Source organism: Argopecten irradians, chromosome 4 (assembly GCF_041381155.1).
Source record: "Argopecten irradians isolate NY chromosome 4, Ai_NY, whole genome shotgun sequence".
NCBI classification, from domain to species: domain Eukaryota; kingdom Metazoa; phylum Mollusca; class Bivalvia; order Pectinida; family Pectinidae; genus Argopecten; species Argopecten irradians.
Genome location: NC_091137.1, coordinates 19,648,948 through 19,665,090, shown reverse-complemented (window position 1 = coordinate 19,665,090; position 16,143 = coordinate 19,648,948). Strand labels below are relative to the sequence as shown.

At 33.5% G+C, this 16,143-nt stretch overlaps 1 protein-coding gene across 1 annotated transcript; it reads right to left on the bottom strand.

Annotated features, from left to right (window-relative positions):
• Positions 1-447: 447 nt before the first annotated feature.
• Positions 448-12,910, bottom strand: LOC138320869 (uncharacterized). The gene is made up of 4 exons (XM_069264147.1): positions 12,647-12,910; positions 8,359-8,580; positions 7,634-8,212; positions 448-2,044 (listed from the first exon to the last, which is right to left on the bottom strand). The coding sequence occupies exons 1-4, from the start codon at positions 12,747-12,749 to the stop codon at positions 1,803-1,805; spliced, it is 1,146 nt and encodes a 381-aa protein (XP_069120248.1). The 5' UTR covers positions 12,750-12,910; the 3' UTR covers positions 448-1,802.
• Positions 12,911-16,143: the final 3,233 nt, after the last annotated feature.

Here is a 16,143-nt window from a genome sequence, read left to right as displayed (position 1 = left end):
AAAGGCTAGCTCTTTCAGCTGAGCTTGACAGACAATCTCGCCAGTTTACTGCCACTCTGTCTGCTTCAGGAAAGTCTGCCATTCGGGGATTTGTCACTGATACCGACAATCTTTAAGTCAAGAGAGCAAGGTTTCTGAAGACACATTCCTCAGGCTTCCAGTTGTCTGTATATAGATAAATAGTCCTCCTCGGCAAGGCCCTTTCTGTAATTGTTTGATGGTTTAAAATATATATGCAGCTGTGAGAATGAGTAAAATAAATGAAACAAAATTGAAGCTTTGTTCAGTATTCTGACTTGTGTGTAAGGATTTGATTTAAAAGAAAATAAATCCGTTAGAACTCTTACACTCTCAAATATATTATTTAATTGGTTAATTCAGTACTATCGATAGTTCGTAACCCAATGGTTCACAACAAGGTGACAAAGGAAAAACTCAACTTCCAAAACTAATGTAACATAATTTATTACCAACTACACAGGGAATTTTGCATAAATAAGTGTTTAGTGAGTTAGATTGTTATCTGAAGAATAACTGTGGAAATCACTGGTGGTAGAAATTTTGAATAAATTAGCATTTACATACACAGGTAATACATTCGGAACAAAGACACATATATCAAATTGATTCAGTTCCATCATGGTGCAGCATAAGCCCCGAAGGTCACAGTATGTCAATGTGTATATTTTTATGTTGAAAAACGAAAACAGCGTGTGCTCTTTTGCATAGAGCAAAATCATTCACATCGAACGCTCATATTTTGTTTTTAAAATCCAGCTCGAAATTATAATGGAAATGTTTCAGAATAAAGCTAAAATTTCAACTTCGTGATTATTTTTAACAATGTATAAATAAAAACTACGGAACATATTGCCCACAACCGTGAAACAGAAGACAGTGGAAGACCGTGGAAGACCGTGGTACACCGTGGTAAACCGTGGTAAACCTTGGTAGACAGTGGAAGACCGTGGTTATGGTAACCGTGGTAAAATGTAGTAAACCGTGGTAGACCGTGGTAGACCATCTTGTTCTGTTTAAACTAAACAAAGCACGCTAAATCTTAAAATCGGCTAGTTAGCAGCACTTTACTCTGGTTACATTTAGATATAACGTGAAATAAATTCACTAAAATGTGCGTATTTCTAATTTGAAAAGGAATTAAATTAACATTTATCACAGAATGCGCATGACCATGTCACGTGACCCTGTCACACATAACACTACATATATACATTCATACACACGTTATCTATAAATAATGATAAGAAAATTTCAATAACAGCATATAATATGAATCTTTACATATTATTATAATAAATGAAGATCTCAATATCCCCAAAACATTTTTAATTGAGCGATCAACTTTTTCTATAACAAGTAACATTTGGGCTCTAATCACCCCTGTATAGCACTAAGTGGTCCCTATAGCACTAATCACGGTAGCCATTCATTCATGTATTGCAGCCAATGCACAAGGTACCAACATCAAAGCTAATGCCATTGTTTGTGTCAAATCCGTGGTTATTGTCATAGTAAGGATTCTTTGAAACCATTCATTCCTTCTCCACCCTTTCACCATTAGTACATTTGTAAGTAACCAAACTACCATAACCAAAAGATGGATGGTTGAAGAGCGTTTATCGACACATAAAGTCTTCTAATGCTGCCTTCTTATTGTGCCAACATTTTAGAACCAAATCACTAATTACGAATGATTCTTTTGTCTTAGTGATTCCACGTCATTACAAACAATATTAGTCTTTCGTGTAGAAAGTCACAATGCAGGAAGAACGTTTGTATGCTCACATCCCAGACACTTGCTGCGGTGACATAGTAGAGACAGGTGTTCCCGCATCCGCTGGAACGCATTCATCAGCGTGCTGTGTCTCGTGGTGTCTTCGGTAGTCCACTTTGCGTTGGAACGAGCGGCCACACTTGTCGCAGGAGAAGGGTTTGAAGCCTGTGTGTTTCCGACAGTGCGTGATGAGATTCGATGATTGACTGAAAGCCTTTCCACAGTGTGTACATTTGTATGGCTTCTCACCTGTAACATACAAGACAAAGAAACATCAACCAACGATTTCAACAGGGAACTACAGCAAAAGTTATCAATTATGCGTTAAAACTATTTCATCAACAAAATGATAATTATTTATCAAAACCAAACCTAAATCAAACATTCTATATTCCCGAAGAAAATATAGTACACTCTGTACGTTATTAATCATCATTTCATACTCGTGTTGTTATTAACCGGATTTGTTTATGTCGTATATAAAGGAGGGGAATTTTCTTAGCCTTATGTTGCAAAACAATATAAATTTTTATTTTACAATCTTGAAAGATACTCCACCGCATCAAAAACAGGAGCAGACGATAGCGTATTTATCTTCAGTCACAAAAGTTATTTACGCAATTACCACCATTGAAAAAAGTTTGTTCTTCTAATTTTACTTCAAGATAAAAATATTGAAATAATTAATTGCCTGGCACTATGTCTATATTGAATGAAGAACTGATTGCGGACGCACCAAAAGCAAAATAAATTATTTTATATAATTTTTTGTGTTAATTAGACATATTTATAAATAATAAGACCAATTATTGTTAAAATGGTGAGTATCGTTTATGCACTGTCGGCAGTGGGGCAACTTTTAGTTTAATTATGATGATAAATGTTATGTTCAAATTCGTTTTTTTAAATACAATGTGTGCTTTTATTTATAAAGCAATAACCAAGTCAAAACATACATATGTACCACGTATAAAGCGAATCCTCTTTGGTGATGGTGAAATACCAATAAAGGTAGAACAATTTTTGTTGACGTTCTTAGTGAACTCTTTTTGTTAATTTTACATAGTTACATGATATATCGACTTCCTAAACATTTTACGATTACATATATAATACCGACGACTCGCGCATACGTATTAAGTGACGTCAGGGTTAGCGCGTCAGTGGTATTCTGTATTTGTATATTACATAGTTATCTGCCCTTGCGGGTAGGTATTGATTGTAACATCATGTGTTTCCGAGCGTAAAATCATACTTTTCGGAGCAAACGACGTGAATTGCGCTCACAATAATTATGATGTAACAATCGATACCTACCCGCAAAGGGAGGTTACTCTGTAATATGCAAAGATGGAATTACGACACCACGGGAATCTATAATAACAAAGTATATTAGAGCGCAGGCATTTCTAGACCCGAATGATTTAATAATAATTCTAAATTTGTCAGTCACATTTTTTTTTATTTATCAGAAAATAAAAAAATGAAACAATCTCTTAGGACTTTTATTCCTCCAGTAATTGCTTTACTGAAACATTTGAATTTTTTGTTTACCCTTTTGAGGGATCATATTATTTTCGCCAATGATTTATTTTATTAACGTTGTCATATTAAGACATGTCCGAGGTTGATTTCTGTCACTGTGAGAACTAAACATAGTTGATTTGGTGTCCGTCAGTGCCATTTTCCCTACCGAACAGGAAGCTCGGAGATATCCTTGGAATTCCTGGAGGAGGTGTGTTCCGACTCATGTGGACTAGCGAATCCACAGTGACAAGGAAACTCGTCGGTGCGGATTTACAATGCCAATCTCATGTCCGATCAGGAGAATTAGTGCCGTAATGGAAATCACATAAACATGGAGGTGACCCGCCTTCCGACTTATTGTGTTAGATGGTGGTCTGACAAAGTTCACGCCTCAAATTTGGTTAAGAATTCAAACCAGTAGGGGTTAATGTTATCTTCATCAGCATCTTTGATTTGATTATGACTGCGGTTCGGAAAACTTCGATTTATGCAGATATCAAAAATTAGCATTCTGATCTGGCAGCGTAAACAGGGCCGTGAGAAATCAAGGAGACCAAATCCAATAAGCCGCGGGGACCATTACATAGATTGGTCGGGGACCAATCTCAAACTGTCTCTCTTACTCCTTCCATTGACGAAATCAAATATCATAGAGATTTGAAACTGACCAGGCTTGGCAGGCAAACGTCACATTAGATGGCGAAGCCTTAATACCGACAGAGACGTGATTGATTAATTAGTTTACAAGCAAGTATTAGGTGTCCGCTGACTGATCGAATCACTCCCGGCACTCCCTCCGACTTGGCTCACTCAATACACACTCTGACCAAGACGCTTATTCTCACTATTTCGCTCTAAAGTATTTAACATGAGATAGTCTGATTAAATGTTTTTTGATAATATTGTGATAGCCTGGGCTCGTGTTAATTGTCAAGCCGACATGTCATGGTTATATTAGTGTAATCCGCCGATTTAGTTCAATGATTATCGCTAGTCGAGGCCAACCATCCTGGCGAGTTAACGGTTAATAAAGTCATCAAATGTTGAGGAATTATTCAGATTATTCAACAGATCAATTTCGTAGATAGTCATGGATTTAAATTAAAAGTTTTTTCTTGGAAATTGATTATTAGTGGATTGCAAAAAACAAGGACTATTGTTTACAATATCAAAGTAACAAAGTAAAAGCATGAATTAAAATATATGTCAGGCAAGGAGTTCGGAAATAGAAGAAATTGCGTTCACTTATTATTAATTTTCGAGGTTCTGTTTAGTATATATGCATATCCGTCGTTTTGCAAACACGAGGTTTTAATTTCACATGTTGATAATATGCAAATAGATCAAAGAAATGATGTAATGTTGATTTTAATAAGTTGCACACTTCAAAGGATCTAAAAACATTCTGCTTTATTTCAAACAATCGATTATATTTCATTAGTAGCATCCATAATTCACTTTCAAGGAAGGTACAAACCGCGAAGACCTGAGATCATTCGGCCATATGGCACAGCCATTGATCCATCACGCTCCGGTGATTTCGCGTTAATTCTCGAAGCCACACGAGATGTTACTTGTAACACCTTGACTTTTATTTAACATTAATTAGTTTCATTAACTCTCTTGGTGTTTAACTCTACTGTTTATGGTATTACTAGGTCGAGGTAGATCAAGGATATCAAGGCATATCTGAACGATTGAATTAGTCAGTTTTGTTTTAAAATGCTTGGCTGAAATTACTCGATCTATTAATTTAAACGACCATCCAAGTATCGATTAAACTCCTTCGCTTCCTTCTCTACATAGACTAAGCATAAATTACTGTCTAACTTTATTTAGACCTATCCTACAAGATTTTAGAGAGTTAGTTTAGTGATCTAAATTAACAACAATCATTTGATAAAAAGTATATCTCTACATGATATGATATCGAAAATTATACCATAAGTCCATTGTAACATATTCACTTGACTCGAAACAAAATATGTTTGTGACAGGGGTCAATCAGATCAAACACAACTTAGCTGGAGTGCTTGGTAGTTAGTAATACTCCACATAAATGAATCAACTATCCAATAAGTTATTCCTACGGGAATATGATAAAATATGAATAGGTTAACAAAGTATGTCGTCGCTATTATCGGCTTGATATATAAAACGATAGTCTAATCCATGTAAAATTGTATTTAGTAAGTACAGTTGCTTACTTTGTCGTGCCTGTCACTATTGTAAAGTACAAATTCACATTTTTGAATTATAATTTGTTTAGAAATCTGATATATACATTTTTCTGTATTTCCATTAACAGTAGTAAATGATGGTATACATGATAAGATACATGTTTGTGCTAGGAAACACCTTATTATTCTATCTTTGAATCCTTGTATATCTGTTTCATATATCATCTTATTATATTGTTAAAAAACGCAGATCAATTAGCTCAATTTACTTATCGAAAAATAAATCATTAAAATATCCTGTAGAATACAGAGCAATTTGAATCTTAAACACAGATACATCAGAACACACGAAGAAACTTAAATCACATAAAAGTTCTCGTCGAGTAGATAATCATAATGAAAAACAAAAGATAAAATAGAAGTTTAGTGTACAAAATGATACTGAATCGGTTTAATGTATTCAAACATATACATAAGTCAAAACTATCAAGGGAAAAACGGAAGTCAATTTAGATTAATATATTAATCAGTCCTCTCAATATTATGAATAAAGCAATTGGACAGGGACATTACTAAGTTAATTAAATTGTAAGTGGCTACTGTTAAGTGCTGTGACACAAAAAGGAAGGATACAGGGAAATGAAACAACAGGTATAAGATTCACTCTTTAACGTTGCTAGATATGCCGTATATAATAATTTGGTCTTCTTTGCAACGATATCATTTCCCTTTGCTTGAAATAAAATGTTATAACATCTCTTCTCATTTTGTATTTTTACCGTTGCGATATCGCATTGGATTGTATGATAAAACGACGTCATCATTTCTATGAAAAAAGTACGGGACACATGGGTTTTCATATGTTTGATTACAGTCTATAAAGTGTTAGGATTAAAAAGTATTTATTATCTTTTTACTTTATGGGGCAACAACACAAATCACTCATTGCTAGCCGTGTTATGGCTCAAGATTCAACTCATAAATCATATAAACATTAAATAGTATAAGTATCCCTTCCACACAACATAAAACATAAAACATATGTTTAAGCTTATTTTACAAGTGTATTGTGTTGTTAGTGCGTGAACCAAGCTGACTTCAAATAATGTTTTGTCAAATATCTGTTTAGATTTAGGTTATAATATGATCAAATTCCTACATTTTCGTTGTTGGTTTAAACAATGCTCTGTTTTGAAATATTCCTGATGGAGTAATATAATTTAAGTTGCAGTTATCGTTGCTGTATATTCTTTGGTCTGTATTCCGTTGAGTAAGTGCTGTAGATTGAGCAGGTGGTGTCAGAAAAAAACCTGGCTGATTTCCTACAGATTATTGTGGCAATGGATTCTTAATATGATATTCCCTTACGTTCACCAAGGAAGGATTACATTACTTTGTCCGAAAATTGACCCAACAAGATCTAGCCGCTTACAAATCTGGTCATATTGACTTCACTGATTAGTTGATTAAGTAAAACGTTTTAGTTTAAAAATCTTCAGAATATATCAATGTTTAATTTCTTGTTAAATCTGCATTCACAAATTTCAAATGGTCTATCAGTTTCATTTTCATTAGTAGTGCTCAACTTCATTTGAATGTTTTAATTAAATCAAATGTGTTTAAATTGTTTGTATTCGATTCTTCTCATTTTTTTGAAGTTTCATTACTAATTAATTGTCACATTTTATCATTTATTGGTATATTTTTCCTGAAGCTTGATGTTTACAATAGTAATGCAGTTGGAAGACGGTGACAGTTTGAGGGAAAGTTTGATTTTGAAATCCTATCAACAATTGCAAGGTAAAATGGGGTTGATATATGTATGAAGTAGTCAAGATGCATACAAAAGGAAAGCAACAGTGTATTCTAGGAGGCTGTGGTACATTAAAATAGAACAGAGTACGTAACACAATGAATTTATTGCATCATAACATCATATTTAATTAAATGGTTGGACATTCGTCAATCCAAAGTTAGTAATATGAGTTCCATATTTCAACTGTTTTGAACATATAATAATAGGATATTTTTCGCAAAATGGATTTGTAGTAAGTAACTAGATAGTGTTATTTTGAAATATTCCTCCCTGGTGATAATTAGTAACACAGAAAATGGAAATAAATGTGGTTACCTGTGTGAATGTACGTGTGTTTTTTCATGTCTGATTTCTGGTGGAACCTCTTGCCGCAGTATGGACATGGATAGGGTCTGGTGTCACTGTGGATCAGGAGGTGAGTGGACAATGTAGAGGAACGCTTGAAACTCTTGCCGCACTGCTGACACTGGAAACTCTTTTCCTGCGTGTGAACCGCTCTGTGTTGCGTCAAACTGACCGAGTGTCCAAACGTCTTATTACACACCTCACACGCGTACGGACGGCGTCCACTGTGAGACCGACGCACGTGCACTTCGAGTCCATGTGGGGTACTGAACTGTTTCATGCATTTCATGCATTCAAACGAGCCTTTGACCATACCAGTTACCTCCCCCTCCTCAGAATACTTCATCATGTTGGGTAGAAAAGGATTGATCATGTCCTTCCTCTGCCCGAAGAACCTATAGAAGCGTGGATCTGTCCAGAAGGGTGTCTGTCCATAAGAGAAGAGAGGAGAACGGTAGAACACTTGAGCGAACTGGTAACGGTAGAGATCAGACATGGTGGCGTTCTTCATGGCGTTCTGCAGGGCTGCGTGAGACGACACATTTACACCTACAATAAACCAGAATATTTAGCAAATCCCACTTGTTGTTTTTTAATTTATTTCTCAACTTTATCAATAACGAAAAAATCTTACAACTAACATTGGCAGTTGGATAATTAGTAATAAAAAAATTAAGATATAAAATATTACTTACATGATGAGGTTTTATTTGAGTGTGCTTGTTTTTTGATAGGTTCGCACAGCCAGGGTCTAAATGCATTAAAGTTAGTTCCCTCTAGTGAAGACTGGCTTATCTGCCCTTGGTTGGCGTCTTCTGTTGAGTCCGACATGGAGCCACTTCCGGGAGATAGTGATGATGTTGATTTTGAGGAATGAGCGGGAGATGGGGATCTCATATCGGATTCGGAACTCAGATCTGTAAAAAAAGATGAGTATCTTTTGAGAACTTATCTAGTTATTGCTGTGCAGAGGCCGATGTTTTGACACACTTTCAATTTTATAAACAACAGTCTATATCTTATTTGCCGCAAGTTGAAATGAAATATATAAATATAAAGTGGTGTATAAATACCTTTGTTTTTGTAAGCATGATATTAAGTCATCATAAATCTGATGGAATATAATACATTTGCTCACGAATTCGCTCTCGGTTATATTTCGACCAGTTTAATATACATTTAACATTGACCCTAGATGTTATACATACTTGATTTAATCACGTGTTATTGATTTATTGATAATCATTTTTTTTTTGGTAAAAATTCGTGAAAAAGGTGTTTCACAAACAATGAAATAATACGCAGTACATGTTAACAATGAATGTTTCTGAATCAGCTGTGTGTATGTCAAAAGATAGAAAAGGGTTATTAAGTGCACGAGGTAAATAAAACCATAACCTATAAACATGCATTATTTCGTGTTATTTTATGAATAGGTAAGAAAAGGAAATAATGATTTATAATTAATATTTAATAGGCGCCGAGTTAAATGACTGTCACTTATAATTATCTATAACAAGCCCGTGTCGATTTACTTTGGCGCTGCTTCATAACGCTATCGCATCGTTATATCATATATATATAATTTATTTGATTATCCAGTTTATCACAACATGCGCGTGTCTGTGTAAAGGGTACGCATTACACTTTGATTGCCATTTAAAATGAGAAGACGGATTCTGTTGGTTGATCAGTGATGTGTATCGGCAGATTAGAGTCTCTCTCGACAAATCACCTGGTCACGGCTCAGTGACGGTGCAGATTCAGCCATCCATGATTCTCAATTTCACAACCGAATGGACACGAACAATCTAAAATGCACATCTCTGAAACTGTTTCCGGCCAGAAAGTATGAAATGGTCTGATTAAAAATCTATCAAGATCAAAGTTAAAGATGTGTTTTATAACGAGCCCTTGTTTCGGATTGCGGTTATTTCCTCTTTCAGTGCCCGACGACAGGTGAGAAGCAGGGCCGACTTCCGCCTATAAAACCCGATTTATTTTAAAGGCCAGAGGCTAATGATTGTTTTAAGGGGGTTGTTGTGATTGTCGCTTCCGTCAGCGAAGATGCAACCCGGAAATGATGTCAAAAACCCTGGAATCGGGGCCTACTGAACACATGGCGCCGTGTACCGAAATCTGTACGGACGCGATATATATCGGGTTCTACAATCCACCATCATTTACCACTTCCTATCGCAGGAATTCACAAAGACTTTTTTTCTAATTATGATTGAACTTCAACGATTCAATATTGGCTTTCTGATTTAAAGATATCTTTGATTCATACGTTTTTTGCGCCAATACGGAAAAATGATTGGTGTTCAGGGAGAAAATTATTCGCTTTTCAGTCCTTCATCTAAGCTTGTAGAGTTAAACTGTTTCATTATTAATGAACCTTCAACCTTTCGGAGTGAGTTTTAAAAATAAAACATGAAATAAAACTTTAAATAATTATTACTATCATTTACTATCATGTTATCGAAGTCATATAAAATGTACTGGTTTGCTGATCTGGCATATTGTAAAATACCTGTGTGATTACAGTAATATTTCCGTGTTTACAAAATAAATAAATAAATAAATAACAATAATAATAAAAATAAATAAATAATTTACATATACATGTATTCTGTGTAGGGTATTCCCAGAAACAGCTGCGTAAATAAGTAATATACATAAGTCTATTTGTGGAAGTTTATAGACGGCAGTGATAATCGTCCAACAGAAACACACAATCGATAGAATCATCACTTACAGGAAATATCAACGACGCCTTTGTCTTTAGTGTTAGAATAAGATGTACACTTTGTGTAATTCTTTAAGATACTACTGAATATATGATAGAATTGTGGTATCAATGAATAATAAATTAGTTTTTCGTTTTATTAATATTTACAAACCAAAAGAAATGCAACTTGTGTAGAAGTTTGGTATAAATAAGTATGAAAATTCGGAAAAAATATTCGGCATTTTATAAGTATTCACTATCTCTTCATATTAGAAAAAAAAAAGATAAACAAAATCAGGGGTACACGGGCGATTGTCCACAAATCAGGGATACACGGGCGATTGTTCTCAAAATCAGGATAGTTTATTAATGCATAAAGAGAGAAATGTTGACTTCTTTAAATGATTAATTATAATTAATAGTTGAAGTCCACTTAATTGGAAATGTAGTAAAGTTGAATTAAACGTGCCACACACAACTTAATCATGTGAAAATTAATTAAATCTGCTACCCAGGCCATTGTTGATATTATTAAATTAAAAACAAATGGTAAAACAATTAATGAAAACAATATGTCATATGTTAAGTAAATTGAGAGTTATCATAATTGTATATGTATAATTCTATCTCAAAAATGATCTATATTTAAACAAAAAAGAGATTGAACGAGTGTTTATTATTCTGAAATATTAAAACAGGATAAATATTCATTTCAAATAATAAATCAAAAACAAATAAGCAAGTAACTAAATGTTAATTAATAATTATAGACAGACATAATATTAAAATCAAAATGATTGATTTTATTTAACCAATTGATTCATAATGGTTTTTTTTTAAATACAGTTTCTGTTCATTAAATAAAATGCAAAAAAGTAGCATAATCCAAGAGTTATATATTCCCTATATTTAGGCTGAAATGTCCGCTATTTTTTCAGAAAGAATGAAACAAAAACTTTCTTCATATGTGATAACTTTCATTATATTTTCTAAAAGTTTGTAATAAATTTTACAGTGTAGATATACATAAAGTAATAACCGAATTAAGGTTTTTACTTGAAACATGAAGTTAGACACTTGATTTAATTTACAACTAACAAACATTTATCTTATTTATTATATAAATCGTGAAGACATATATCACTGCAAAAGATTTGATAATTTTAATGCCTTTAGAAACGAAGAAATCAGACTAAATGATGGCGTACGATTAAGTATAATTCAGTTTTCTTCTCATATACTTTACTGCATATATGCTCGAATTTTAAATATACAAAACATTTTTTAATACAAGCATTGAAATAAATATATGCAAAAATAAAAAAAAGTTCATATATCACATACATATAATTAGTAACATCTTAAGTCGGAAAGTATTTGCGGCAAAAGATGTATTATATACATACATGTAGAAATTACTTGTTTAATAACCCAGTTAGACGGAGAATTGATTTAGTAGAATAACAAGTCCCCGGGATGTTTTTAAATCAGGTGAAATCTACATTTAGTAAAATGCTAATGTTAAACGATTTAATCCCAACTGTTAATGATCACTTAGACAAAATGGGATTGTTGATGTACGCGAACGCTGATTTAACTAAAGTACTTATTAAATCTCCTTTAACCTCATGAATAAATCTTTTCACATTTCTTTTCGTACACAACACATAAGTAATGCGGCGATATAGAATATGTTTTCTTTCTGACATGAAACACTGTATATTGACACATGTTTGATACCTCTATATCAATCGACCAAGAAAAAACTCTTAAAAACCATTTCCTTATCTACTATATATAATCTACTTATACGCATCTGAAAATTTGTAGTGTTTTGTATAATATTTATATAATGTTATGTTCAGTTATTAAACATTTGCTAGAAATGTAACCAACACGAAACTTGTTAAAAAAGCGACAAATAGTAGATATCTGTATGATATTCTCCATTTATCTATCACTAAGATGTAAAAATAAGAAGAAACAATGTACGCTGATCATCATCCGAGTGTGTAGCGTTATAAACTTAATAAAACAACGAAGAGTATCAGTCACTTACGAAAATAAAATTACACAACAGAAACTACCGTGTTGGGTGATTTGGCGCAATATCTATTTCAAGAAAACAGAAACTTAATCTTAACAATTTGACATTAAAGTCATTTAATTGATAAAAACTATCATCAAAAATTCAATTTAATGTATACGCATATTTCATTTTTTGAAAAAAAATAAAAACAACTGAAATATACCTTTTCTTCTTGGGGAAACCACTGTAAAGGCACTTCGGTGTTGTGGGTCAACTGGGGTTTCACTCATGTTTTCTTCTTTCTTAATGAGAAACGAGCGGGGCATTCCACATAGACAATACTCTAATACGTGTTATAGTTCTGGTACTCTCATCCTTCACGGCACTGTCATAAGCCACAAGTGTTGTCCCGGAACTGCACTGTTATGAGTGATACATCAGGAAATTTAGATCAGGACACACTGAAAAATAACACAGCAAATTTGTTAATAAAACTCGCTCCGGCATCGGTTACTGTCATTGATTTTATTCAGCGAGCATGCGCAAAGTGCATTGTATTACACAGGTGTAAAAACTCTCACGGAAAATCTGGTAATGATTGGCTGAGAGTCACGACAAGCCACGCCCATCGCCTAATAAGATTAGAGTCGGTGTTAGGAGCATCTCGGCGAGCGGTGAATGGCATTCGTCAATCTATCCCTTGTGTCCAAATCTGAAGGGGAATTTTTATGACCCTCTATTCTCCGAGGAGTACCCGTTGTTTAATTTAACGATTTAGGTGCTGTGTGAGCTACAGTGTGTTGGAGGGTTTAGTTTGGTCCCCAGATCCCTCGTCACAACACCAGAGGCTTACTATCGGCTTTACACTCATTTCTATAACATAAAGCACAACGACAACAAACATAATCTTTTATCAAATAACACAATTATTTTAAGTAAAAATCACAATATATTTTAGAGTGAATCATGAGCGATAAATGTATGTTAAAGACGGGTGCTAGCGTTTTTTGACACATATTTTGGGGTCTTATCATTGTAATCCACACAAACATATCCGAACCTGTTATTTTATTTAAACATAATATAATAAAAATAATGATAACTGTACATCTTAGATTAGATGAGTGTACTGGCAAGTATTACACTTATTTATATCGACCGGAAAATCATATTTAGTGTCAAATTAGATGAAGTCAAATATATTAATCACTCAAGTGTGAAAATGTGAAAATGTGAACATATGCTCTCTCATGAGAGAATGGCAGCGTAAAAAATAGCAAATTGAAGATGCATTTATATTAAGTAATTTCATATGATATTTTAGTGATAAATAATTTAACAAATTATGTTAAAAGTAAGGATTTTTTTTCTTCAAAAAGAAATACTTTACCCGTTAAGACAATAAATCTACCATCTGTCAGTTCTTCAGCCTTGAAATATATTGATGCAAACAAAAATACTTCAGGATAGATTATCTTATTGAACATTTGAATATTCATTAGGTTTAGACTATTGATACATTTTATAACAGTTCTAGAAATTTTTAACTTTATGTTGCTAATTTGTTTCTTGACAATTCAGTAGGTAGAATAAGGATAATTAACTTGATATTTTAAACAAAAAGTGTATTAAATGTGTTTTCTTTCATTAATGAAAGATTGGCTAATTACATGCTTGGGTTTTCCATGAAGGAAAAATTCCCTTGATACTGGATTACATGTCACTGTATTACCGAAACTAAAAAAAATCATAAAATAAACAAATAAATTGAAGATGTTTGCGTGGTGATCCACAGATCATGGTTTTATACAATCATTGTACAATTATATTTTGACCCCGACACCTGATTTCGGCATTCTGACAGATGGAAATCTGTGGTGAAGGAATCTCGGGTTGATACACACAAGGGCGTTGATGAAATAAACAATAATCTTGAGATGTATTAATTAGTGTAATTAATCGTTATGATTTCTGTAGTGTCCCTCCTTTTGTGTTGTATGACCACACTGATCCATGTCCTCCACTGACAGTATCCATACAAAGTACAGGAGTTACAGTATCATACGGATATCACTGCTTTTATTTAGGATCATACAATATCTGTTAGAAGATTGTTTAAATAGCAATTTATCAAATCTTACAAATACATATGTAAGTGAGGTTAACACTTTATTGATTTCACTAAAAGTATCTTATGGAGAGCAACTCTACAGTAAAGATTATAAAAAGTGTAATATTTTGTTCAAACCTGTCTCTTTTGAAAAAAAAAATACATATCAAACTGCTGAAAAAATATAATAAAGAGAATATTGTCAAGACATATTTTTACACAACGGCGCTCATGCACAACGTTACTGTTTAGTGCCCATAATCTGGTCATACCACGCAACGTCTACCGGTCAGAGCGCCAGGGCCAGCGGAGATTAGGACTATCATTTGGAGGCATACTAAATAAACAAATAATATGATGGAGTATTTGTATAACAAAACACATACTCGAATATATGATAAGGCATACTAGTAACACATTTTTATAAACAAATGAACATTGTGTTTTTTACCATTAAATATTTAATCGTCACTGTTACAAGGTCAATATATTCAAAATTCGATTCATCGGAGTTTGAATCATCGCGGGTTGACTGTATCGTGATTAAAATTAAAGAGAATTGTTTATATATCGTAAACTAATTATCTACGTGTTCTTGATTCGGAGCAATAGCAGCGTCGGTCGCTTTAACTTTCGACTAAAATTGGATGTTGATAAACACGATTACCTGGCGGGATTTTAAGGGCAGTAATAAATTTAGAAATTTCATTGTTTCAGATTGGAGTTTTGCCTATAATATATCGCGGCTGTAAACTGGTGTCGTGTGCCTGTTATTGAGAGTGGACAGGTGGTTTAGATGGCTTTATTGTTCCTCAAACACGTTTGTAAACACCGGTAAGTCCCATCATTGTTCTTACAATTATTATCCATTTTTTGTATGTGTATTTCCTCCATGCATTTTTTTCTTAAAAAATGCATAAGCTACCCTATCTCTGACGAACTAGATCTAGAACAAATAAAAAATAAATGTTGATATTTTATTTCTTTTGAAGATTATTCTTTAAGAAAGTTTCAATACATTAAAATATATGTCTTTTTTAACAACTTCATGTTTAGGAGCAGGTAACGAGAATGATATTAAATAATTTTGATTCAATTGATAGAATCTGCCAAAATATGACTTCAACATTAGATGAGTTTTCGAAAATCGTTTTAAAACTGAATATCAAGGTTATAAAAATTGTAAACAAGAAATGGGACTAGAACATCTCATAACGTAGAAGGGTATGTAATGAAACTGAGAAATGTTCCAGTCTCTGAGAACGTGGTTGAATCCTTGGGGAAACGCAGCATGATATGAGACTCCTTTATTTCTACTGTTTATTGTAACGCAGTCTCAAGATTACTCAAATATTTATGCAGGGAAACCCTTTTGACAACAAATAGCAATATGCTTTATATGTGTGCAGTTTGCGTTCTCGAGTACTCAAGTTCGATTCGTAGGTAACACATAGTGTCGCCGTTATTCAAAGTGAAATAACAAATGATTAACAAGATCAGTTGATAAAACGATTAAGGAATCGTTACGGTTTTTATGTGCTTGAATTAGTATCGCGCTAGTGGCGCAAAGCTTGTGGTTATGTTATGGTATTTAATCTGTGACTATGTCC